Raw genomic sequence first — 25,150 nt, 5'->3', positions numbered from 1 at the left:
CTTAAAGTAGTTGAACACAGTTTTTCTATTTTCCCGAAGTCCTCTCTTCTCCAGGCTATACAACCTCTCTTCCTCACCGTACTTGAATTACAGGTTCTTTCCAGTAACTTCGCCTGCTTCTGCACACAGCTTGGTTTACTAATGTGATGCTCAGCCACGTTGCTCCCATATCCTACAGTGCTCTTCGGAACATCTATTTCAGGCTTGTTAAATATCCCTACATTCTCAGTGCCTGCATGGAGTCTTCCGTCCTTACTTCTTTAAGTGAAACTCAGCTCTCCCCTTGGGACTCTGGTTCCCCCGGAGCCTTTGGAAGTTAGATGCTGCTCATTCTTTCACATTCCAGACTTTAGGGTCTGGAGGTGGGGTTGGTGCTTTGCTTTCATTATTGGTTCATGATTGTTTCCTGGCTATTATTCCTCTACCCTTAAACAGAAAGTTCTGCTCCTATGAGGCTGGTACTAGCTTCCTCTGGTCCATGCAGCTGCCACCTACTGCCTTCCAGGCTCTGGTCCTATGGACTCCAGCATCTGGCTCACAGTCTTTCTTGCCACCCCATGGCTTATTACCCTGAGGGACTATGAAGCCTATGTGAATGACCCATCCTCGGCTTCCCATTCATGAGCTGGCTCAACCACACTGACTTCCATTCATAGGCATAGCACTTCGGCCCCTCGCTCATGGCCAAAGCCAGACCGTGTCATCACGGAGATGTGCTCCACTTCTGACGTCTTCAGTCTAAATATACTGTTCTTCAGCCCCATCTCCATGACTTCCACCGTACCCGCTCTTCGCTGGCATTCAAATCCCCTTCCCGATGCCTCTGTGCCCCTCTCCTTCCAGCCTCCTGATAGCTCCACTTCTCTTTCGGTTTAGCTTAGACACCAAGATCCACCACTTCCGGGAAGCAGCCACTCCAATCTTCATGGATTTCTGTACTGGTTCCCATGGAGTAGTTCAAGTAAACTGGAAAAAGCACGCATGCACACCCACATGCCCTCAAAACAAAAAAACCCTCTGAAGTCTTACTTTATGTAAGAGTGGAAACCATATGAATTCCCTACATTTAGAGAACTGTCAGGAAGCACGGCAAGTCCAAGCGGGAAGGTCTGGGGAGCTGTAGTCAGTGTTCATGTTCCTGCCACACGGTGGTGCCATTCCAGCTGATGAACACGAACCCCGCTGCTCTTGTCCTTCCCATGCTCTAAGTGGTTATGATGACTCACGTGCTATTATTTTACAAACTCTGTTGTTATAACTGAAAATATTTTCCTCTCCTACCACAATCTATCTCTCTCAAGCATTCATAAGCAGTGCTGTTCTGTGATAGTGCTGGAAACACGGCCCCCCAAACAGTAACTCTGGGACAGAAGTTCGTTGTGATAAAACACTGTGATGAAGAAGGCCACACGTCCACTAGGATGCCCTGTGTTTTTAATTTAGGAATGAGCCCTCTAAAAAAAATTAGAGGTGATGAAGGCAAACATTAACAAGAAGCATTAAAGCAAAAATAGGCTATAGCGCTGTATATTCCTGTGTCCCTGCAGAATGTTCCCTTCACATCTTTTCTTATGAGAAAATTAGTCTTGGGTACGAGTTTTATATCATGAGATCACTTTGGAAACACACTGACATGCAAATGGAAGTGCGTTTTTGTTTTTGTTTTTTTAATTTGCAGAGAGAGCGCGTGCACGAGCAGGGGGCGTGGCAGGCAGTGGGAGAGGGAGAAGCAGGCTCCCCACTGAGCAGGGAGACTGATGCGGGATTCAATCCCAGGACCCTGGGATTATGACCTGAGCCAAAGGCCGAAGCTTAACTGACTGAGCCACCCAGGCGCCCCTGGAAATGCCTTCTTAAGATACAATAGTTCCCCTACCTATCCAAGAAATGCTTCTCTTTCCAGAGACACACGCAGGCAGGCAGTGAACAGCGTGGGGATTCGGAGCGCGGACTTTGGAGCCAGCCTGCCTGAGCATGAATCTCTCAGTTCCACAGTTTTCTAGTTGTGTGGTTTTGGGTAAGTCATTAACCTCTCTGTGCACCTGAAAAGTTAGGGCAACACACTACCTACCTCTAAGGCTCGTGAGGCTGGAATGAGTTAATAACTAAGACACTAGAGCTCCACGGAGCACTGAGTACACACCACGTGTGGGCATCACCTCCACCAGCAGTGCCTTCCCATCAACCCCTGATACTTATAAGACCGAACTATTTCACTGGGTCCAAAAAAATAAGGTGCTTCTTTATTCACAGTGTATGAATTACTCACAGTATATGAATGTGTTAGTCCTTCTTTGGCTGTTTTCTTTGGGAAGACTGTCAGACCCCCTCTGCATTGCTGTTCTGTGTACCAGTACGAAGCAGAGGAGGCAGTATTTAAAGAGTCTTTTCTAGCACAAGTACTAGTAAGTGGGGCGACTCGGACTAGAGCCTGCTCAGACATGAACGCTTAGCCCAAGCGATCCCCCAGTGCGCGTTTCCTTCCCCGGTCTTACCTTCAGCCGGTCTTTGGGCAGCGCGACAGCCCCCTGCTTGATGATTTCCAGGACCCGTTCCACTGACAGCTCAGCTCCAGCCTGCAGTAATCGTGAGCTGAAGAAGGTGATCACCTGGAATGGAAAGTATTCTTTTTTAAACAAGTAGATGTACAAGCCGTGTCTTCAGGAAGTGCCTTGCTCACATGGTGGTCCCACTTCCTAGAGTGACCTGGCTTGACTTCCTGAGCTCTCCTCTGCGCGGGCCTGTCTGAAGGGGTCTGATGACTGCATCAGAGCCTGCTTCTGACCACTCCAGGCTGACGACCCACACTGTGGCTTCGGCAAGCCTCTGGAGTTCTGCTCTTCCAAGGTGCGGCCTCACCTCTCGTTTATTTAGATTTCAGTTAGACGGCAGCCCCCCTCAGAAGGTGGGAAGAGAAAGCTAAAGCTTAAAACCTGTCAATTTTGAGGCTTACTAGTAACTCTCAAAAAAAAAAAAAAAAAAAAAAAAGGCTTAATGAGAAAGGAATTTGAAGCTAATGGCTAAAATGATGTTTGGGGGATCATTTATGAATTTAATTTATTCACCACACTCTTATCCCTGAGCAACAGGGATAATGAACAACAAGCTAGAACTTCCTTTGTTTCATGTCCCAGCACAGCCTGAACTGTGTAGCAAGATGCTAATAACACAGGAGATTTCTGAACACAACACTGTCCCTCAAAACTAAAAGAATGTCATTATTTTTTAGGGAAATCATTTTAAGATCACGATGTTAATAATCAAGAAGACTATACATCTTTTTTTTTATTCAAGAGAATAACACTTAAGTATTTATAGTCAGACATGCAAAAATATAAAAATGTTTTGTTAAAAAATTAAACATTTCCATTTATAGGTTTTCTATTTTATATGTAAAAGACAAAAGGTAGTTTAAAAAGATTACCTAACTATAGAAACAAAATAGTTTTTTATACTCATTAAAATATGATCATTAAAACTAACCTGGATGATTAGCTATCCTATGTCTTACTAATCCTGAAGGCTTCACATTATCAACAGCAAACACAGTATTGGTCACAGTAAGAACACTGTTTATCATAGTAAACCCAAATCCATAATGCAGACATGCTGCTTGATAATTTCTGTGCATCCGGCTCTGTTGAGATGAGACTGGTTCATCACTACTTCTACCCTGTAATGTAGCACCTGTTCTAGGATGAGGGGGACATCAGCTCTGCCATTTCCTTCTTGTCACGTGTACTTGTACTACCCTTGATTTGTGGTTCTTGTGCAGGAACCATACCAATCCTCCATTTTAGAGGGTTTACTTAGTTAAATCTCGATATTATAACCATCAATAACATACAAGGACCTATAAGTGAATGAAAGGTGAGTGTGCCAGCCAAGCCTTCCAGGTTGAGAAGCCCCCTCCTCCTCAGGATACCCGGAGCACCGCAGCTGACACAGCTAAAGCCTGGCAGCTTGCCCGTGCCGATACTAAGAATTAGGAAAACTCATTCTGTTTATTTTTAGACGAAGAAAGAAAAGCTCTGATCTATCTTCCCATGCTTCTATGGACTGTGGGTGCAACCTCTGGGGTATGTGCACCCATCCACTTTGGAGATTGCTGATGGAGAAAACAAAATGTGTATAATCAAAGCTAAGTAGCCTGCACAATGTTCAAACACGGATACTTCAGACCACCGCGAAAGAGTACTGACATGTCACATCATCAAAGAAGGAAGTAATGCAATGGGAATCTACTTTGGTTCACTCTGTGGTCTACACAGACTTGCCTCTAAGCCTCAAGGAACTCGTGTTCCCACCGGAAAAGCTGTGGAGTAGGCAAGAGATTCAGTTTCTAAGTAAGTTCCTTTTTTCAAACTGGCTCTCATTTGTATGTCCTAAGCTGATATTCAGTTCTTGAATCTGAACGCACACGACTTTAAAAAATGATAAAACTACCAACTTCCAGGAGAGAAGTAAATTTATGTATCAAAAACGAAGGGAATGGACATCTACTGCATGTTTACTATGGACCATGTCCTCCTCTATTAATTAATCCTCATCACAATCCAACGAGCTCATAAAAGCTCTGTCCTACTGATGACTCTACAGGATCAGAAAGAGAGCAGCTTGACCCAAGTTAGCCAGGTAAGTGTCCAGAGTGGGACTGGTACTTGGATGTTCCTTCTTACTTTACCATGTTGGTCTCCAGCAATTCTTTTTTTTTTTTTTAAAGATTTTATTTATTTATTTGATAGAGAGAGACAGCGAGAGCAGGAACACAAGCAGAGGGAGTGGGAGAGGGAGAAGCAGGCTTCCTGCCGAGCAGGGAGCCCGATGCGGGACTCGATCCCAGGACCCTGGGATCATGACCTGAGCCGAAGGCAGACGCCCAACGACTGAGCCACCCAGGCACCCCGGTCTCCAGCAATTCTTGAGTAACAAAAGGCTTAGTTTTCTTAATGGAGAATATTTGAGGTGAAGGGTGTAAGTTGTGTAGCCCCAAATTTCATTTGCAGTCAGGCTGCAACACTAGCAAAGAATGTGAAACAATTTATTCAAAGATACAACTTATATTTCCTATCACACAGCTAGAATTCTGTAGACAACAGTGTATTTAGTGATAATGACTTTAACAGGTGGCTTTTATCAACTTTCATAGGAACCATTAGAATTGTTAAGATTGATGAACTTTTTCCCCTCTGAAAATGTTTGCAGAAGATACAGTCAATAATAGAAAAAATTTAGAGTGAAACCTTTAGCGAAATGGGAATGAATGATATGTTAGGGCAATTCAAAGGCAACCTTTCTGAGGAAGGTTCTTCTCTGTGGGTGTTACACAGCTTCCCTCCACCCACCATATTTGGCCACAATTCCTGAAATCTAAGTACAGCACATTACCTTCAATTATGCTATTAGTTGTGAACAGTAATTATCCAAAGTCATGTTCTGATTAATCAGCTGCACCCTTTGAGTAATGTCAAAATCACATTTAACCACTTATTATGAAACCTGTGAGTGATCACTAGAACACAGATTTATAGAAAGGAGAAGCTTAAAAAAAAAAAAAAAAGAAAGAAATGAGAAGCTTTTGTAGGGTAGATGAGGGTATGTATTAGACAGGCATTCTTGCTTGCTAAATGGCCACTCTTCCAAGAGGTAAAAGTAGAGAGCTAAGCAGGTTTCTTTTCTTTGATAAAAGACAATAAACATGTTTTGAAAAGTAAAATACACATGTGTTTTCTCATTGATTCTTGGTTTTTCCTCAAGTTTTTGTGTCTTAATCAATACATGTGTTAACAACCTATTCAGTGGGAGAGATCTCTAGAAGATTTACAAAGAAAATAGATATTTTCAAGAAAGACACAATGTAATTGGAGAATAAGAAGCAGATTAAACAGGCGTAATTAAACAGATTAGACATCATGGTAGTGTAGACTGTGAAGTGCTCAAAGTCAGAAGGCGTAGTTTGGGTCCTGCCTCTGATACTTACGAGCTACCTGTCTTATAGAACTCAGGTTCTTCCACATGCAGCATCATGCAGTGGTTTAGAACACCTACCAGGTGTCAGAAGCTTGGGTTTAATTCCCAGCTCTGCTTATAAACGTAGACAGGTTATTTAACTTCTCTATGCCTCAGTTTCCTGATCTATAAATGAGGAAAGACAGAGTGCCTGCCTCATGGAGGGGGTACTGTTAGAATTAAGTAAGTTAATACCTTCGAAGTGCAAAGAACAATGCCTGGCACACGGTAAGGGCTCATGAAATGTCAGCTTCTGTCATTATCATTAGGTGTTATCTCAATATCTTCATTTATAAAATGAAAAAGCTGCCCTACCTACCACATAGGAAACAATTATAATACATGTGAAACTTAAAGATAAATCAAACCAGACAGGAGTAGCAAGCATGATCTACTGAAAGTAAATTCCAGGGAAGTCTGCTGGTTAAAACCAACATGATCATTATCAGTTTAATACATTACTGAGGGTCAATTTAAAACTCTTCTATTTTTACTTGGTGAATTTATGTATAACCTTCCTCTTTCAAAAAAATTTGTATTTTATTATTTCCAGAAAATTTAAACAGTACAATGTCGAGGAAGTTTTCATACTTTGCAAAGTTTTCTTTTATCATGAAAGAATGCTGAATTTTGACAAATGTTTTTTCTGCATGTATTGAGATGATCGTATGGTTTTTATTCTTTAAGTCTTTTAATATTGTCAATTACATTAGCCTTGAATTCCTGGGATGCATGATAACTGAGCATGCTGCATTATTCTTCTGATACATTGCTAGATTTGATTTGTTAATATTTTGTTGAGGATTTTTTGTGTCTGGGTCTATGAGTGATATTGACTTATAATTTTCTTTTCTTGTAAGGTCTTTATTTAGGAGTGGCATTAGGGTAATAATGTCCTCATAAAATGAGTTGGGAAGTATGTCTTCTTCTTGTATTATCTGGAAGAGTTTGTACTGAAATAGTAGTATTTCTTTCTTAAAGAATTTCTTAAAGAAATTCTTTGGTAGAATTCAAGGGTGAAGACATCCAGGCCTGGAGTTTTCCTTGTTGGAAAATTTTTAAGTATTAATTTGGTATCTTTTAAAGATATAGAACTATTCAGATTATCTATTTCTTCATGAGTAAGCTCTGAAAGTTTGTGCCTTTGAAGGAATCTGTCCATTTCATCTAAGTCATCAAATTTATCGCCAGAAACTTATTCATAATATTACCTTATTATCCTTTCAATGTTCCCGCTATCATTCCTGATACTGGTAATCTGTGTTTTCTTTCTTCTTCTTGGATTAGTCTGGCTACAAATTTATCAGTTTTATAGCATTAGGTTTTTTTCTCTCTCAAATAACCAGCTTTTGGTATTACTGATTTTCTTTTCTTTCTTTTTCAATTTCATTGATTTTTTGTTCTTATTTTTATTATTTCTTACCTTTTTCTTGCTTTGGGTTTAATTTACTCTTTGTAGTTTCTTAATGTGGAATCTTATTTATTTAAGACCTTTCTTCTTTTCTAATAGAAGCATTTAATACTATAAATTTCCCTTTAGCTGTATCCCACAAATTTTGATACACTGTTTTCTTTTTTACTAACTTTATTATTTTTTTAAATACTTTATTTATTTATTTGACAGAGAGAGACAGCTAGAGAGGGAACACAAGCAGGGTGGGAGTGGGAGAGGGAGAAGCAGGCTCCTGGCTGAGCAGGGAGCCCAATGCGGGGCTCGATCCCAGGACCCTGGGATCATGACCTGAGCCGAAGGCAGACACTTAACAACTGAGCCATCCAGGCGCCCCTATTATTACTATTTTTGCTGTTTCCTTCCATCTTTATTTTATTTTTTTAGTTTTGAATTTTTTGAACTTTTTAAAAAATTATTATGTTCACTCAGCCACTGTATAGTACCAAATTGCTAACTTTAAAATATGTTCTCTTTACCTTTGGCCTCCTGTCTTTGATGCATACGTATACTGTTTACTTTCCAAATATTTGGGGATATTTTCCAGATATCTCTCTTACTGATTTCTAGTTTAATTTCATTGTGGTCCAAGGACATACTCTATTATGATTTTAAGTCTTTTAAATTTGTTGAGGTTTGTTTTATGGTCCTGTATATGGTCTATCTCAGGAACTGTTCCATGTACACTGATGACGATGGGTACAATGTTTTATAAATGTCAATTAAATCAAGTTGGTAGTATTGTTTGGGTCTTCTGTATTGTTACTAATTTTCTATTTATTGTATCAGTTACTGAATAAGAAGTGTTGACTTCTCCAAGTATAATTATGGATTTGCCAATTTCTTCTTGCAATTCTATCAGTTTTTGCTATGCATATTTTGAAAGCTCTGTTGTTAGGTGCATCCACATCTGAGACTGTTACGTCTCCTTGTTAAATTGACCCCTTTATCATTACATGGTGTCCCTCTTTATCTCTGGTAATGCTTCTTTCAATGAAATCTACTTTGCTGATAATACAGTCACTCCAGCTTTCTTTTAATTAGTGCTTGCATGGTAAAACTTCTTTCAGCCTTTGACTTTTAACCTACCTAGCTCTTTCTATTTATAGTTAATTTCTTATAGATAGCACATAGATTTTACTTTTTATCCAACTGAAAATCTCTTTTAATTGAGGCATTAATGTGATTGCTGACATGACTGGATTTAAGTCTCCCACACTGCTTGTCATTTCTCTTTGTTCCACTATTATTTAGTCTGCTTTTCCCACCTGCCTTTGGATTAAATATAATTTATAATTCTATTTTATCTCCATCTTTGGCATACCAGTTCTATCTCTCTTTTTTTTTGTGGTTGGCCTAGAGTTTATAATAGTCATCTTGCATTTATCAGTCTACCTTCAAATAATATTATACCATTTCACATTGTCAAAAACTGAAGAATTTTGCCCTACTTGCAAGTTAACAAGTCAGTCACTGTTTTGTGGATCCTGAAAGGATATGGAGATTTCTGGGTCAGTGATGAAGGACAGCTGTTAGTCAAACAAGAGCAGAGACCAGAGCATTAGCATTTTTTTTTTATGGGTTCCTCAAGCCCCAATCTGCACAAAGGTGGTGTGATGAGGGACGGATGACTCCCTCACATGTAGTGGGATATTATAGGAAGAGAACTCTGAGCTTAGGGAACCCAAATCTTCTATAATGGTCAGTAAGGAGGTTTACCTTTTGCTCCCAAGGGAGACAAAGACATGCCCCCATCCCACCCCTATGTTCTCTTTGCCTGGAACACTCTACCTTCTTCAAGTCTTAGCTCAGATGCACCTTCTCAGAGAGGCCTTCTCTGACTGTGCTCTTTGGACTTGCAATTTCCTACCCCTATTCCAACCTGCACTCATTATTCCTCTTCTTCTTTTTTTGGCTTAAGAAATTCGGTAGATATTGATGTCATTTACTGAGATAAGGAAGACTGCAGAAGAAAGAGTTCATTTTGTATTTGATTTTGAATTCTGATTTAACCTTCTTCAACATTTGTGGGATTGTCAGGTAGGCAAATGAATGCACTAGTTTGGAGCTCAGTAAGGATGGTCGGGCTTGGAAATACACAAAATCTAACATGAATTTTACATCGTCCAGAGATAAAAATAGTTCTTGCCTTTAACACACTACACAACTGTTATTGTTCATTGCTTCTGCTCTTTACTTATATTCAGCCATGAAATTCCTTTCACATCTTCTCTCATTTGGTGTCACAATTCTATTGTCTTGTTACTTAATTCAGCCAGATCATGTCACCTATGGGGTAGATGGGAGGGCTATATAGCAGTGGTTAATAGGAATTTGGTCATTTGGAAAACATGTTGGAAGGATCTGCAGAAGTTAAAAGTGCTCCAAGGTTATCCCTCCTGTCTCAGATATTCAGCAATGCTGAATGTCTTAATGAAAAATATCAACTCTGAACTCCCTGTCAGCTAAAAATAACAGTAATTCATAGTCTCCTTTACCAATACTTTTCAAGGTTAACTCCATGAAAAAAAGATAGAGCAAAGGCTTGCTTGAGCCAAATTTCAGGGGCATTTAGGGCAGGGAAGGGGAAGGCAAAGTGATGAAAGAAGCAAAAAGTAGAGAGGTTATTTATATCTCTATCACGGCATTCTTTTCAAAATATGTAAAAGAGTTTAAAACGTTTTCTGAAGGAGCTTCCATTGTGCCTGCAGTATTTTGGACGGCAGTATTCAACAAAAAGTTGCCGGAAAACCTGCTCATTTGAAACCTTGCTTTAGGTTTATCCAAGTGAATGCTGAAAGCACGGAGTTTCTAATCTGAAGACTTCAAGGCCTGGCTGAGTGACTTACTGGCTGAGTGACCTTGGGCCAACGATTTTTCCTCTCAAGCCCTGCTTGGCCTCCCTCACAGAGAGGGTTTAAGGGTCCACTGAGATATCGTATATGCAAATAACCCACAATCAGGACCTACACAAATATGTAATCATCATTTAAGACAATGATTCTTAGGCTGGGATTTGTGTGAAAATCACCTGAGAAACTGTCTCTCAACATCTTGGTTTTCTTATCCATAAAGTGGGATAATCATACCTAGTTTTACTGTTTACTGGTTTAAGAAGAATTTAAAAAAAAAGAAGAAAAAAAGAGATAATATATATGAAAGTACTTAGCCTCATTCCTAGCACTTAGCAGGTGCTCAACAACATTTAGGAATTGATTTGTCTAGTTTTTTTTTTTTTTTAAGATTTTATTTATTTGACAGAGAGAGACACAGCGAGAGAGGGAACACAAGCAGAGGGAATGGGAGAGGGAGAAGCAAGCTTCCCGCCGAGCGGGGAGCCCAATGCAGGGCTCAATCCCAGGACCCTAGGATCATGACCTGAGCCAAAGGCAGACGCTTAATGACTGAGCCACCCAGGCGCCCCTGATTTGTCTAGTTTTAAGAAGCGCATAACAGCATATGGCCAAATGTTTACCATAAGATGCCCTTTTCCCTGAACACTTTCCCTGAAAGTGTAAATGGCCCATTCTTCTGTCAGCCAAAGGCAAGTGAGCACTGGATGTAAGTCCAATTAACACCCCGCTTCCATTTCCACATGGTCACATACCGTGTGATACACAGTGAGGTCCCTTCTGTTTCCTCACCTTCATCCTGATCTTCACGTCTTTCAAAGGAGACTAAGAGTTTTGAATGGGGGTAGTTTAAACCCTTTTCATGGTTATTGTGTGTCTTTTCAAAAACTAATATGGTCTTTCCAAGGTATTTTTAAGGATGTCAACTGTTAATCACCTTGTTACTAAGAAGGATCCTCAGTTTTATCATTGGTGGAACAAAGACTGATATGACATCAGAAGTGATTTTGAGAGAGAAAGTAAATGGTGAAGTCTCCAGGTTTGTGGATATGGCCAGATGTTTTCAGGCAGTGAGTGAGAAACTGTGAGAACATTTAGCGAAGGGGTACAGTAGTTAGGCCTGATGATTACAAACACGGGCATGGGCTTTATCATCACACTGCCTGGTCTGAGTCCTGGCTCTATGACTTTCTGAATGTGTGACTGTGAGCAAGTAAAAATCTTCCTAAGCTGGTTTATTTATAAATTGAAAATTAAAATGAAATATACCTCACTCCTACCCTTTTCTTTTTTTTTTTTAAAGATTTTATTTATTTATTTGACAGAGAGGGAGACAGCGAGAGAGGGAACACAAGCAGGGGGAGTGGGAGAGGGAGAAGCAGGCTTCCCGCTGAGCAGGGAGCCCGATGTGGGGCTCGATCCCAGGACCCTGGGACCATGACCTGAGCCGAAGGCAGACGCTTAACGACTGAGCCACCCAGGCGCCCCCATACCCTTTTCTACGCTCCCGCCAACGTGAAGCAGTAAACCAAAAAAGAGGAAGACACAGGAGGCAATGTCCGCCAAAGGAGCCAAGTGAAGGAGACTGCTCAGAAGATGCTGCAGCTGGGCAGGAGAACCCGAGCGCAACATGGCTGGGGCGGAAAGCAGGCAGCAGGTCTCCAAGAAAGGATGGAAAAGAAACGAAAATTTTATCGGATCTGCTTGACCATTTTGAGAGGAGTTTTAGAGTTATGTCTGAAAGTCTGTAGCTGTGCTAGTGACTGGATGTCTTTAACACATAATCAAGAAATCTGCCTAGAATCCAGAACACATCAAGTATCTGCACGAAGATAAACAACAGAAAAACTGGCAAAGGACTTGAATAGAAACTCACAAAAGAGGAAATCCAAACTGGGGGGTGGGGGGATGTCCATCCTCAATGGTAATCAAGAAATTACAAATTAAATCTATAATGAGGTGCCATCACAAAACTGACAAAACTAAGTGTTCATGGGAAGTAACAGAACCTCTCACACACCACCGGTCAGAGAGTCAAATGGTAGCACCCCATGGAAAACAGTTTGGCATAATACACACTGCCCAGCAATTCCACTTCTGGGTGTCCATCCCAGAAAAAGGTACGTACATATGCTTACTTACGACCAAACTCACATATTTATACTTGTGTGAGAATATAATCACTGAATGTCTTCTTGAATGTAAGTAACACAAGGGCAGGGATGTTGGCTCTTCCATTTACTCTTGTGCCTGGTACTGTGAATCAGATTAGTTACTCAAGAAATGATTGTGGGATCATTAAAACACGAATTCAAAAAGACATATGCACCCCTATGTTTACTGCAGCATTATTTACAATAGCCAAATTATGGACGCAATCTAAGTGCCCACTGCTAGATGAATGGGTAAAGAAGATGTGGTACGTATACACAATGGAATATTATTCAGCTGTAAAAAGAATGAAATCTCGCAATAAAATGGATGGATCTAGAGGGTATAATGCTAATGAAATAAGTCAGAGAAAGACAAAAACCATATGATTTCACTCATACGTGGAATTTAAGAAACAAAACAAATGAACAAAGAAAAAAGAGGCAAACCAAAACAAAAAACAGACTCTTAACTATAGAGAACAGATGGTCACCAGAGGAGAGATGGGTGGGAGGATGGGTGAAATAGGTGAAGGAGATTAAGAGTACACTTATCCTGATGAGCACTGAGTAATGTATAGAATTATTGAATCACTATATTGTATACCTCAAACTAATATAACATGATACATCAGTTATACTAGAATTAAAATTTTTAAAAAAAGGAAAAAAGAGAAATATCCTACTTAAAGTTTCCTCAGAACTGTTTTCATACAATATCTTTAGCATTTAATAAGACGATCCTATTATATATGGGTGATTTTTTTCCTACTCATATGCTCTACTACAATAAATAAATTACCACTAGGAAATGTGAGTTGCTTTCCAGGGTTGAATGCTACCTGTTGATGGTATTTCGTTTGCTTGATACAGCAACAGAAAATTTAGCAAAAACATTTTTAGAAAGGACAGAAAGTAAAAGTTTACAGACCTGTGAAAAATGTTCTGCCATACTAGAACAGAAATGAACATAAAAATGATAATGAAATGCCAGTTTTGGTATAAAAACACAAATATTAAAATAAGTATAATACTCAAAGCTGCAAGACTGTATGTAGTGAGACAGACCCTCTCATAGATCAGGTGTGTAAATATAAGATGATGTACAGGTGCATAAACTGCCCGATGTTTCTGGAAAGCAATTAGGCAGCATGTGTTGAGTCTTAAAAATACAGATACCCTCTGACAGTAAAAACTAGTATAATTCCAGTTCTAAGACTATGCCAAAAATATAACTGAAAAAACCTGAGATAAGATTCATTTACAAACTCTTCATGAATTATGAAGTAACGTAAGAGATGTAAAACACCCAAAATGAGCAATAATGGGATAACGGTTAAATATTCTTTTGGGACATCCATAATACAAGTTAAAATGTGAGATTATCAAAGAATTGATGATACCACAGAAAAATGCTGATGATCTAAATGCTAAGTAAAAATGGCAGAATACAGAACTCTATGAGGTATGATCTCAATTCTATCAAATATATGTGTGTGTGTATAATACACACAGAATACAATAATTCTTATGGCAGAATAGACTACAAATATACTTTACGTTAAAAGAAGGGATTTTGGGGCACATGGGAAGCTCAGTCGGTGAAGCATCTGCCTTTGGCTCAGGTCATGATCCCGGGGTCCTGGGATCGAGCCCCACATCGGGCTCCCTGCTCAGCGGGGAGCCTGCTTCTCCCTCTCCCTCTGCCCCTCCCCCCTGCTTGTGCTTTCTCTCTCTCTCTGTCAAATAAATAAAACCTTTAAAAAAAAAAAAAAGAAGGGATTTTAACTTTTGTAGTTTTCGTCAAGGTTTGTTCAACATTTGCTGCTTTGATACTTAAAAAGAACCAGAATATCTCCATTTACACTTACCAGATCAATATTTTGCATTATATCCTGAAATGAAGGATGAGTTCGAAACTGTTCAAAGAGATCTCGTTTGTAAAGCAGTGCGTACACCAAGTTTGGATTGTGGTGAAGAGAATTTGTCAGGCAGGAATTGATGATCTCTAACATCATTCGAATCACTTCTTCGATGACATTCAGGTCTTGTGCCTAATAAAGAAAGAAAAGCCACACACACAGTGTTTTTCTCCTTAACACGGAGTTAATCAGAACAAGAGTAACTGCTTTAAAATTATAACATTAGGGATGCCTGGATGGCTCAGTCGGTTAACCGTCTGCCTTTGGCTCAGGTCATGATCCCGGGGTCCTGGGATCGAGTCCCGCATCGGGCTCCCTGCTCAGCAGGGGGGCCTGCTTCTCCCTCTCCCTCTGCTCCTCCTGTTTGTGCTCTCTCTCTTTCTGACAAATAAATAAAAATCTTAAAAAAAAAATAAAATTATAACATTGAAAAGATAATGCAAAAGAACCCTTCTAGATGACTTTTGTCAAGAATCTTTAGAATTAGGTTTATCACTTACTATAAAGTATTTGAGTAAAAATCTTTTGAACTCAGACGGTCACAGTTAGGAACTGAACATAATAAATTACAAACTTGCCAATCTGGAAGGAAATTTGGGGCTTCCTCAGCCCCTCACTTACTAGATCCTTACTGGCCTTCTCATCAGTGGCATCACCCTAAATCATGAGACTTCCACAGTGTAAAGTGGTGGTTGGGTCTTACCAAGTCCAAGAAAAGTGCCTAATTCAGAACATGACCTCACTTCTCTACACTGTCATTTCAATCTTTCTATTTACAGATAAATAGCCTATTGTTTTGTCTCTTTTTCCTCAGTCAACAGTCTATGGGAATCTAAACATGAAATAGTTACAAGACAGCAAAAATAATCAACAAATCTCTTGGAAGAAAGAACAATGGAAAGAGCAAAAATACAGGTAAATATAATAGACTTTCCTTTTCCTCTTGAGTTTTCTAAATTATGTTTCAAAGTTGTAGCAAAAAATTGTTAACACTGTCTTATGTGGTTCTCAACATATATAAGGGAATATATAAGGCAATTATATTATAAACCAGGGAGGGCAAAGGGATGTAAAGACAGAAAAGGTTTCTACTTTTCTTTTGAACTGTTAAATGTCAACAATACTAGATTGTGACAAGTCATGCATGTATACTGTTGAGAGCAAATCTACACAGAGGGGCACATAAAAATACTATACATACATCAAAATGGAATTCTAAAAAACTGTTCAAGTATATACAGGAAGGCAGAAAGACAAGACAGACATATTAAAAAGAGGGAACAAAGAGAAAAGAGTAAAATAGCAGAATTAAGCTCTAACATATCTATCAATATTACATTAATTGCAAATGTTCTAAACAATTAAAATCAAAGATTGACAGAGTGGATAAAAAACATAAGACCCAACTATATGCTACCTATAAGAAATTTCAAATAGAACTCACTTCAAATATAGTTAGGTTGAAAACAAAAGGATGGAAAATGATATACCATGTAAATATTAATTAAAAAAATTAATCTATTATTGACAGATGACAGTGACAGATAATCTACCTCAAAGACTGTATGACCCACAAAGTAAAAAATATTTACTATCTGTTCCAGCAAATAAAAAGCTATGCTTATTCCCACACAATTTATCTCAGCCTGTACAATGTACACAGAGTATAATGTCCAGCATTCAACCAAAATGTATGAGACAAACTAACAAAACAAGTAAAAACAACCCACACCCAAGAGACAAAGTAATCTGCAGTATCAGATTGATACAAAGATAGTAAAAATCTCAAACAAATTTAAATGAACTATGATTTACAAAATCTACTATGAATCTACATATGTTTGGACTGATGGGGAATTTCAGTGGAGTTGAAAACTATAAGAAAGTGACAAATGTAAATGCCAGAATTTAAAAGATACATGGTATTAGCAGTAAAGAACACCTAGAGGGGTTCAACAGTGGACTTAACAGAGTCTTGAAGACGTAATGGCTGAGCATTAAAATAATGAAAGAATCGAACAATGGTCCAAGAAGCTCAGAGAATATCCCCCAAACCCACCCAAAACAAAACAAAATAAAAACACACATGTAGACACATCATCTTAAACTTTGAAAACCAAAGACAAAGAGAAAATCTTGAAGGCAGCCAGAGAGGGGAAAACACAGAAAATACAGAGACACAAAGATCAGAATTATGGTAGACGGCTCATGAGAAACTATGCAAGCCGATCTAAAGGGAGTGGCGCCATTACAGTGCTGAAAAGGGGTCAAGCCACCCCTTGGTCACATCTGACAGAAAAAAAAAAATTAAAAATAAAGTTGCTCAAAGATACCTTAAAGCTGAAACCCTGAGCCCCACTTTTTGAGCCAACTCCTCCTGGAACCACATTTCTAATTTGGCTGGTACTTTGGACAGAGCAATGAAGCATCCAGGCTCTGGCTCTCAGTAAGGCGGGTCCCTACTGCTTTCCCTCCTCTGTGGAGAGGGCAGTATGCATTAAGCTGAAAAACTACTTTCCAAATGTGAGGAAGGGGTTAGACTGCTGCTTCAGAACTGTGGAATTATTTGGAATGTTTTACAAATGGTCGCTACATCAACAACAAAAAAGATAATTATAAAATGTGTACATTACAACATGCTTTTAAAGACACTTTGCTTTGTGCTCACATTCCCTTAGACACTGTTCCCAAAGGTGCTCGGCCTCAAGCCCAACTGGAAGCTCTGGGGAGAGGCAGAGACAGTTTGGCAAAAAAGACACAGGGGTTGGGGTAGGAGAGGTGGCAAAAGGAGAAAGCAGCCTTCCAGTTAAGAGATCAGCCCTCGGTTTCAAGGCTGCTTTGGGCAGGCTGGAGTGGAGTCGGGGGGTCACGGGAGGAGCAGCGGCAGGGCCGGACTGGGGTGCTTGACTCATTCAGGTCAAGCAGAGTCTGGTCCAGCATCCTTTGTGTACAGGGGGGCTCCTCTTTGGTGCATTTCAGCTTATCTTCCAATTCATCAATTGTCTTCAGCTTGGCTACCAATCTCTCAGCAAACTCAGCACAGGTCTCTGCCTCCTTGAGTTTATCCACGAGAATCTTTCTCTCTTCCTCATCTTTGTCTTCCTTCTCAGAGTGCTTTTCTTCAGCAGCCCTCAGACACTTCAGGTTCTGGCCCATCTGTCTGATCTGCTCATCCATCTCCCAGCAACAGGACTCTGCCAGCTCAGCTCGTTCCTCTGGGCATTCTGAGTCCTTCTCAATAATCATCAACTTCTGAGCCACCTCTTCATATTTCCGATCTGCCTCTTCTGCAATGTGCTTGGCCTCATTAAGTTGGATTTCCTGGAGTTCCATCTGTACTTCATCTTTTAAGGCTTGGTTCTCAATAACCTCCATACCTCTCTCACACTCACCAGCGGCTTTCTCTGCTTCCTCCAGCTTTTGCAGGTGCTCCTGGGCACAGTCCGGCTGGATCCTACGGTTCAAGGAGGCCACCTCGGCCTCGGCCTGCTTCCGGGCCCGCCTTTCCCCCTCACCTTCCCGCTGCAGGTGCTCGGCCCTCTCCTCTGCGTCACCTTGCGGCTCCTCCTCCTCCTCTTGCTGCCGCAGAACTTGGATCCTGCGCTTCACCGCCTCGATGGTGGTGATCCCGGTCACAGTGCCCACCCAGCCCCTGCTCGCGCTTGGCTTCCTGCCTCCTCCACTCGGTGCTGCAGCCGCTTCTCCGACATTTTTATTTTTAATCATTCTGAAAGAAAACTGATTTCAAAAGCAAAATAGTAGCAATGTATTATTGGTTTACGGCATATGTAAAATGTATTCTCCTACTGATGGGCATCCAATTTATTTGTTTCCTCGTTTCTATGAGCAAGGATGCAATAAGCATGTTGGTAGATCTGTCCTTCTATTTTTCTGGGATAGATTCCAGGAGAGGCATTGGTGAAAATACTGGATTTGTATTGTTAATAGATGTTGCCAGATCGTTGCCTAAAGAGCAATGACAACACATGTATGCTGACAATGTAGGAAGGCTGTTGCCCTCATTCTCACCCAAATGTATAATTATTCCGTTTAACACTCACTGTCTGAGAGATTCATCACTTCTGAATGGTTATGTCAAAATTTCCGAAAATGAGAAAGGATTTATCAATTCCTCCAAGTAATTCATATATTCAGAGTAACTCTAGGTTTCACAATTGCCATCTTTTAAAATATATTTTTTATCATGATCTACTGTTTCTCTTAATCCATGTTGTTTATTCAAGTGTATGTTTTACTGATATTGCTATACCATCTTCATTTTTTTTTTTTTAGCATTTGCCAGGTATATCTATAATCTTCAAGCCTTTGATTTTCAAACTTTCTGTGTTACTGAAAACATATATAGTTCAAAGCAACTATATGGCTAGGTTTTATAATTTGTAGCTCTAACCTGATAGAATTTTAAGTGAGTCTGATTCACTTACATTTGTTATTGCTGGTACGTTTCCATTTATTCCTACCATCATGTTTTGTGACTTTTAAATCAGTTACCTATTGCTGTGTAACAAACTACTCCAAAGCTTAGCAGCTTAGAACAGCAATAACCATTTGTCCTGCTAATAATCTGGGCCAGGCTTGATGGGGCCAGCAGGTCTCTGCTCCGCACGGCTTCACATGGAGATGCTCAACTGGGGGAGAGAGGATCTCCCAGTATGATAGCTCGCATGGCTGGCAAGTTGGTGCTGCCTTGTGAGGAAAAGGGTGGGGGGCACAGCTAGGGTGGGGGGACCAGGGTGTTTGATTCTTCTGCACATGGTCTCTTCTGGACGGCAAGAACTTCTTCACAGCATGAAGGTTCCAACCGATCTAATTATCTATTATCAAATTTTGGTCAATTTTAATTTGCAAGGAAAACTATCCCAATAATTATAATTTGCAAGTTATTTGAATCTTTAAGTTGCTACCATGACTGAATCGGATTCTGGTGCAGGTACATACTATGAATGACAATAGGCAAATGAAATCCTTTACGCTAAAAAGCATTATTAAATGGGTAATAATCACTACTTGTAAAAAGATGAAAAATTACCATGAATTTGATTAGAGTTTCTTTACAATTACAAAATCGTCTAAATATCAGTATTTAAACAGACCTAAATGTTATCTAATCACATCACCATTTGGGTGTCAGAGTTTCAAATGGTATTTAAAGAAGGTTGCTATTTGATTTTTTTTCCCCATGAAGATTAAATGAGGTAGCATTTGTAAGGCCCTTAAAATAGTGTGTAACACACAATAAGTACCATGTGAGTGTTTTTTAAAACAATGTATCTGAAAGAAAAAAAATCATTTTAATCTTAGAATTATGATAAGAACAAAAAGATAAATGCCTTTTTTTTTTTTTTTTAAGATTTTTATTTATTTATTTGACAGAGAGAGACACAGCGAGAGAGGGAACACAAGCAGGGGGAGTGGGAGAGGGAGAAGCAGGCTTCCCACAGAGCAGGGAGGCCTATGTGGGGCTTGATCCCAGGACCCTGGGATCACGACCTGAGCCGAAGGCAGACGCTTAACGACTGAGCCACCCAGGCGCCCCGATAAATGCCTTTCTAAAGCTGATAAATTAAAATTCAATTACTGTAACTACAAAGAACTTAGAAATCACATTTCTTAGTGTTAAATATAAGCCCCAGATCCCACTTCCATTAATTTACAAAACTGGTCCCTGAGAGTAGATGTATAGAAAAGCTAGCTTACATTTATGGAATAATACAAGGCTTTACAAAAAGACATGTTTTAAAAACCAACCATGTTTCCTCTGTATTGTGTCAAAATGAGCTGTCAGAGATAAAATCTGATGGCTCACTGGTAGAGCAGCAAAATACGTGGAGAATATCACGTCTTTTTCATTCATGTTTTTTTTTTTTCTTTTTTGTACATACAGCTTCCATTCCAGAAATGGATCCCAGATCAGACTTTCTTTTCAAAAAAAAAAAAAAAAGAAAAAAAAATCCTTATTTTGTGACAGAAAATCTCAAATGTTAAAACAAGTATCCTAAAAAAAGGTCCCATTTTCAGCTGCTGCTGGTCTTTGTCCACGTTGGTAATGACCACTACGCAAGTTCTGTGCTAAGCTGTGGTTTCATGTCTAACAGACAAGCTGGCAGTCACGGGAGTATCTTACCCTGTCAACAGTACTCAGAGTTGCCTCATTATATAAACTTCCTTTTCCTTTTAAGAGGGAATTTATACAGTTAAATAGTTTCAAATCATTTATTTTTAGTTTCCTTAAGAGAAGCATATGTATCTTGTTTGTATTAGTTTTGGGGGGATTCCAAGAGAGTTGTCTAAATTTCCTGCATTTTCAGCAGAAAATAAAACCTTCAATAAAATTAATGGGACTTTGCCAAAGTAGGGAAGAAGGGGGAGGAAACACATAGGCAAGCCTCTTTTTAAAGTTAATGTGCAAATGGCCTTCAAAGCCAATCATTTGGTGATAGACTCTTGTTATCTTTATGTTGTTAATTTACTGGCACACATACTAAAAAGCTTTGTGACCATGTTATTTCTAGCCAGAACTGGATTTGTCCCCAAATATCAAGTTTCTGATAGCAAGAACTAGCTTTATATTACATGCAAAACCACAGCTGAAGACTAAATCCTGTGACCAGAGGAGACAATGTGTAACCTTAATAATGTGGGGGCTGAGAGAAGGGGGAAGGGGTGGGGGAAGGCAGAGTTATGGCACCAACGTTCTTGTGTGGGGATGTAAAAACGATGTGGTCTTTTTCTTCATTCCTTGGACAGGGTTTGAACATGGCCCACAAGCCTGAACTAGAAGCCTGGGAGGTATGTTATTGAAAACATGCTTACTGGTGGCAGGAAGGCAAGAGAATGGTGGCTGCTTGGGGACACTGGCTAACTTTCCATGTTTTTCCATCCTTGGAAAACAGCCATAGAACTCACAAAAAAGGAATGTTCTGATGGAATCCAACTCAGCTGCAGCTCCCAACAATCACATTACCTTAGTAGGCTACCCACACTGGGCACAAAGTGGGGTGCAGCGCAGTGCCTTCTCCTACTTCCCCCCAGGCCCTCCTACTGGTAGACAATGAGCATATATCCGAGCCTCGAGTTTTTTGTTTCGTTTTTTTTAAATTTAATGTTTTGCCTTAAGAATTAGTGTTCATTTCCATTCTTCTTCAAAATATATTGGTGTTTTATTATAATAAGAACTACTCTTTCACATCCTATGAAAAGTAAAATCTGAGTAAAATAACTCTCTAGAAGATGTATCTTTTTTTATAATGGCTTTGACACTCTCCCACACCCCATCAGAAAGAGAAGAGCCCCCCGTTACAGTCTCAGCTCTGCCAATAATGAGCTGTGTGACCTTTGCTAAGTCACTTCACCTGAGTAGAAGTTATTTTTAAGTCTCAAGCTTCCATAAAGACTGTAGAAAATGCTGAATTTATTTATTTACTTATTTATTTATTTTTTAAAGATTTTATTTATTTATTTGAGAGAGAGAGAATGAGAGAGAGCACATGAGAGGGGGGAGGGTCAGAGGGAGAAGCAGACTCCCTGCCGAGCAGGGAGCCCGATGCGGGACTCGATCCAGGGACTCCAGGATCATGACCTGAGCCGAAGGCAGTCGCTTAACCAACTGAGCCACCCAGGCGCCCGAAAATGCTGAATTTAGAACGCAAATTTTATTAGAGTAACCAAACATGTAATTAATGTAGAAAAAGCTTTAGGATGACCTCAAACTTCCGTAAAATCCAGAATTTATTTTAGATTACCCTAGCACTTTGAACTGAGTCACTGTTAGTTTAGAAGGGAAAAACACTCAACAACCTTTGAGAGTAAAAATGTAAAAGGAGAAGTTTGAAAATAATCATTCTCTAAACCAAGGAACCTACTGGTTCTTCTAGAATGCATTAAATTTCAAGGCTTATTATCTTTGATATTGTTAATGCACAAAAGGGAAATAATCTCTATACCTGGGTTCCCTTTTTTCATTCCTTCTCTGGAAGAAGAGTCAGTGGTGCTAAGAATCACGTACAGGAGAGTTACAGACCAGTTTAAAAAAAAAAAAAAGGAAAAAAGGAAAAACACAGGTAGCTGCACATCAGTGGAGAGAAGCTCTAGATTGGGTGCTAGTCCCAGTTTTGCCATAGACTGGACAAGTCACCGTCTGAGCCTCAGGCCCTTCAAATGTAAAATAAATGGGCTCTCCGGGGTGATGCAGGGAAGCATTCTAAGTGACCCAGACTGGCTTCTGCTTCGGATATGCAGAGACTGTCTCTCTTACTCTACCAGGGAGAAAAAGCCAGATAATTTAATAAATCATAAGTCTTCCTAGGAAGACCATCAGAGAATGATTTTGGAAGGCAATCAAGTGAAATGAATTCTCTAAAGGGACCAGCCCCTCTAAAGAGAGATGGAGCACAGATATGCTCTTGCTTTTGGCAGAGCACAGGAGGAAGACCTGGTCTCCACGGAAGTTGACAGAAAGAAATCAGATAAGATTTCAATAAATTCTTAAAGGCTAAGTGTGGTCTAATGTGTCAGTCTGGAAAGCTGGAGCCCCACATACAGGGGGGTTTGCACTCACTGGAAAGCTCTTTTCTACCAGCCTTCCCCTCGTTGCGAGAAAGACACGGTGTGGAGAAGGGGAAAGAGGGAAAAAGCCCTCTATCGGACCCTGCTTCCCAGAGCCTCCTCTCATACTAAAGCAAAAGCCTTAAGCTACTGGGGCAGCAAACTCTATTGGCCCAGAGCACCAGGAAACTTCCATTGCTTCTAGGGGAGAAGTAGTTACATAACCCATCTGCCTCTGAAGGCAAAGCAGGAAACTCACGTCCAGGACACAGGCAGAGATCTGTTCTTGCTGGTGGAGGGACTGAGCAAAAACCCTCTAACACTGGGGGTTAGGGCAGGAAACCATATTGGGCGCAGAATCCTATACCTGGATCCTATGCTACCACTGGGGAAGGGGCAGGAACCTCTCACTCAAGGCCAACCACAGACACAGAGCTGCTAAGATGAGGAGGGACAGAGATGCTGAGAAAGTGCCACTTCTAAGACCCAGGCACACACAGGGACTCCCCAAGAAAGAGGCTGGACCAGGACAACAGAAATACCCCTTCTCTGACTCCACTGTAGGGACTGCTGAAAGCAGAGGTTGGTAAAGCAACACTGAACAGAACCCAGGCCCCACTCTTCAGGCACAGGCAATAACCATTAGGAAATGTCAAGCTAGTAGTGTTCTAAGGACAAAACCCAAACCCAGCTCCAGTCCTAACCAGAATGAGCCAACTCCTCATCAGCAGAGGTGTGCCCATTTTAGGCATACTTCCCACTCCAGTCTCTACTGTCTTATACATAATGTCTAGTATTTAAAAGAAAACTAAGACACGTAAAATACATCATATGTTCCTAAGTAACACGGGGTGTATGATGTGGTAGGTGCTGGAGAGAGAGCAGTGATCCACACATGCCCATGCCTTCACATGGTTATCATTTAGAGGAGATTCACCCTGGGGGGTGCAGGCGCCATGGGAGCACTTGGGGGCCTTGGGGAGAAAGGGGAGAAGAAGTATAGCAGAGGGGGTAGGAACACAAGCTCTGGAGTCAGGCCTGCATTTGAGCCCCAGCTTTAGCATTTACTAGCTATGTGTCCTTTGGGCCTCAGCTTTTTCATCTGAAAAATTAGAATATTACCTATTTTATAGGATATGATTAAATAATATATTTTAAAAATCTGCTGTCCTGCTTAGCAGATATAAAGTGCTCATTACATGGTAGTTACTGTGATTACTTATTATTAACAGGCAGAGACCTGTCTGAGTTGGTGGGGAGGTAAAAGGCAGAAGGAAGTGCACGCACAGAAAGCCTAACAGTGAAGTGGAACATGCTACAGGGAGGAAATCCAGTTTGGCTAGAATGTCAAATGTGGGTGGGTGGGTGGGTGACAAGAGGTGGAACCAGATCAAACAGGTCTCACAGGTCAAGTCAGATGAGTGCCAGACTTCCCTTAGCACAAAGAGGACCTTCGGGGCTCCTTCTACTTCAGAAACACCCAAAAAGAGAAGAAAAAACCACTTCCAGCTAAAATGTGGCACTGGAGAACAGAAGATGAAACAATTCTGGAAAGGTCCAGGGAGCGCATTTTGAAAACCTACAGAGGCAGACATTTGGGCATATGACTTGCTACCCACAGAGCAAAGGGCATAAGAAGCGGGAAAGGGAGAGCAGAAACTGAAACTCAGGGGGAACTCTGGAACTACCATCCAAAATTTTGAAAAAGAACAATAGGCTGACATCTTCTAACAGAACAATACGTAGTACAAAGCTATATGAGGTAATATATTAGAAATGGCACCATTCATAGAAAGATAAAACAGTGAGAGACAGAACCCAGAAATGCATCCAAGGATGTGTGGGAATACAGTAAATTATACAGATTGAATTTCATACCAGAGGAGACAAATCAGTGAATCATTGCTACTGGGCTGAGTAATAATTAAATAGAAAAAATGTAAAGGCTAGATCTCTAATTAATTCCTTCAACAAAAAGAATTCTAGAAGATTAAAAGGTTAAGAAATAAACTTTTAGGGGTTAGAAAAAAATACAGGTTAAATATTTTCATCCTTTTGACCCAGGGATGGGGTGAGAGAGGAAGGGAGGTTTTTCAACGTTTTAGAAAAGAATCTAGAGTCTCTAAAGGTAAAAAACACAGAGTTTTGAATACATGAAAATTCTAAGTCTTTTGAAGTGAAAAAAGGAGCCTCATAAATGGG

The 25,150-nt window shown here is 40.2% G+C and overlaps 2 protein-coding genes across 3 annotated transcripts in view; both read right to left on the bottom strand.

The window, feature by feature from the left end:
• DYM (dymeclin) overlaps nt 1–25,150 on the bottom strand; it is a 340,668-nt gene that overhangs the window by 50,221 nt on the left and 265,297 nt on the right. For both annotated transcript variants that reach the window (XM_036078200.2, XM_036078201.2), the window contains 2 exons: nt 14,333–14,515; nt 2,496–2,609 (listed from right to left, as the gene is read on the bottom strand). In XM_036078200.2, coding sequence (XP_035934093.1) covers nt 2,496–2,609; nt 14,333–14,515 — 297 coding nt within the window. The remainder of the gene's footprint in view (nt 1–2,495; nt 2,610–14,332; nt 14,516–25,150) is intronic.
• On the bottom strand, nt 16,788–17,814 carry LOC118526802 (tropomyosin-like). Its single transcript, XM_036078202.2, has one exon. It carries the CDS (start codon nt 17,756–17,758, stop codon nt 17,198–17,200), a length of 561 nt encoding a protein of 186 aa, XP_035934095.2. The 5' UTR covers nt 17,759–17,814; the 3' UTR covers nt 16,788–17,197.

This window comes from Halichoerus grypus, chromosome 13, assembly GCF_964656455.1.
Source record: "Halichoerus grypus chromosome 13, mHalGry1.hap1.1, whole genome shotgun sequence".
Classification (NCBI taxonomy): domain Eukaryota; kingdom Metazoa; phylum Chordata; class Mammalia; order Carnivora; family Phocidae; genus Halichoerus; species Halichoerus grypus.
This window is presented reverse-complemented; position numbering and strand designations above follow the sequence as displayed.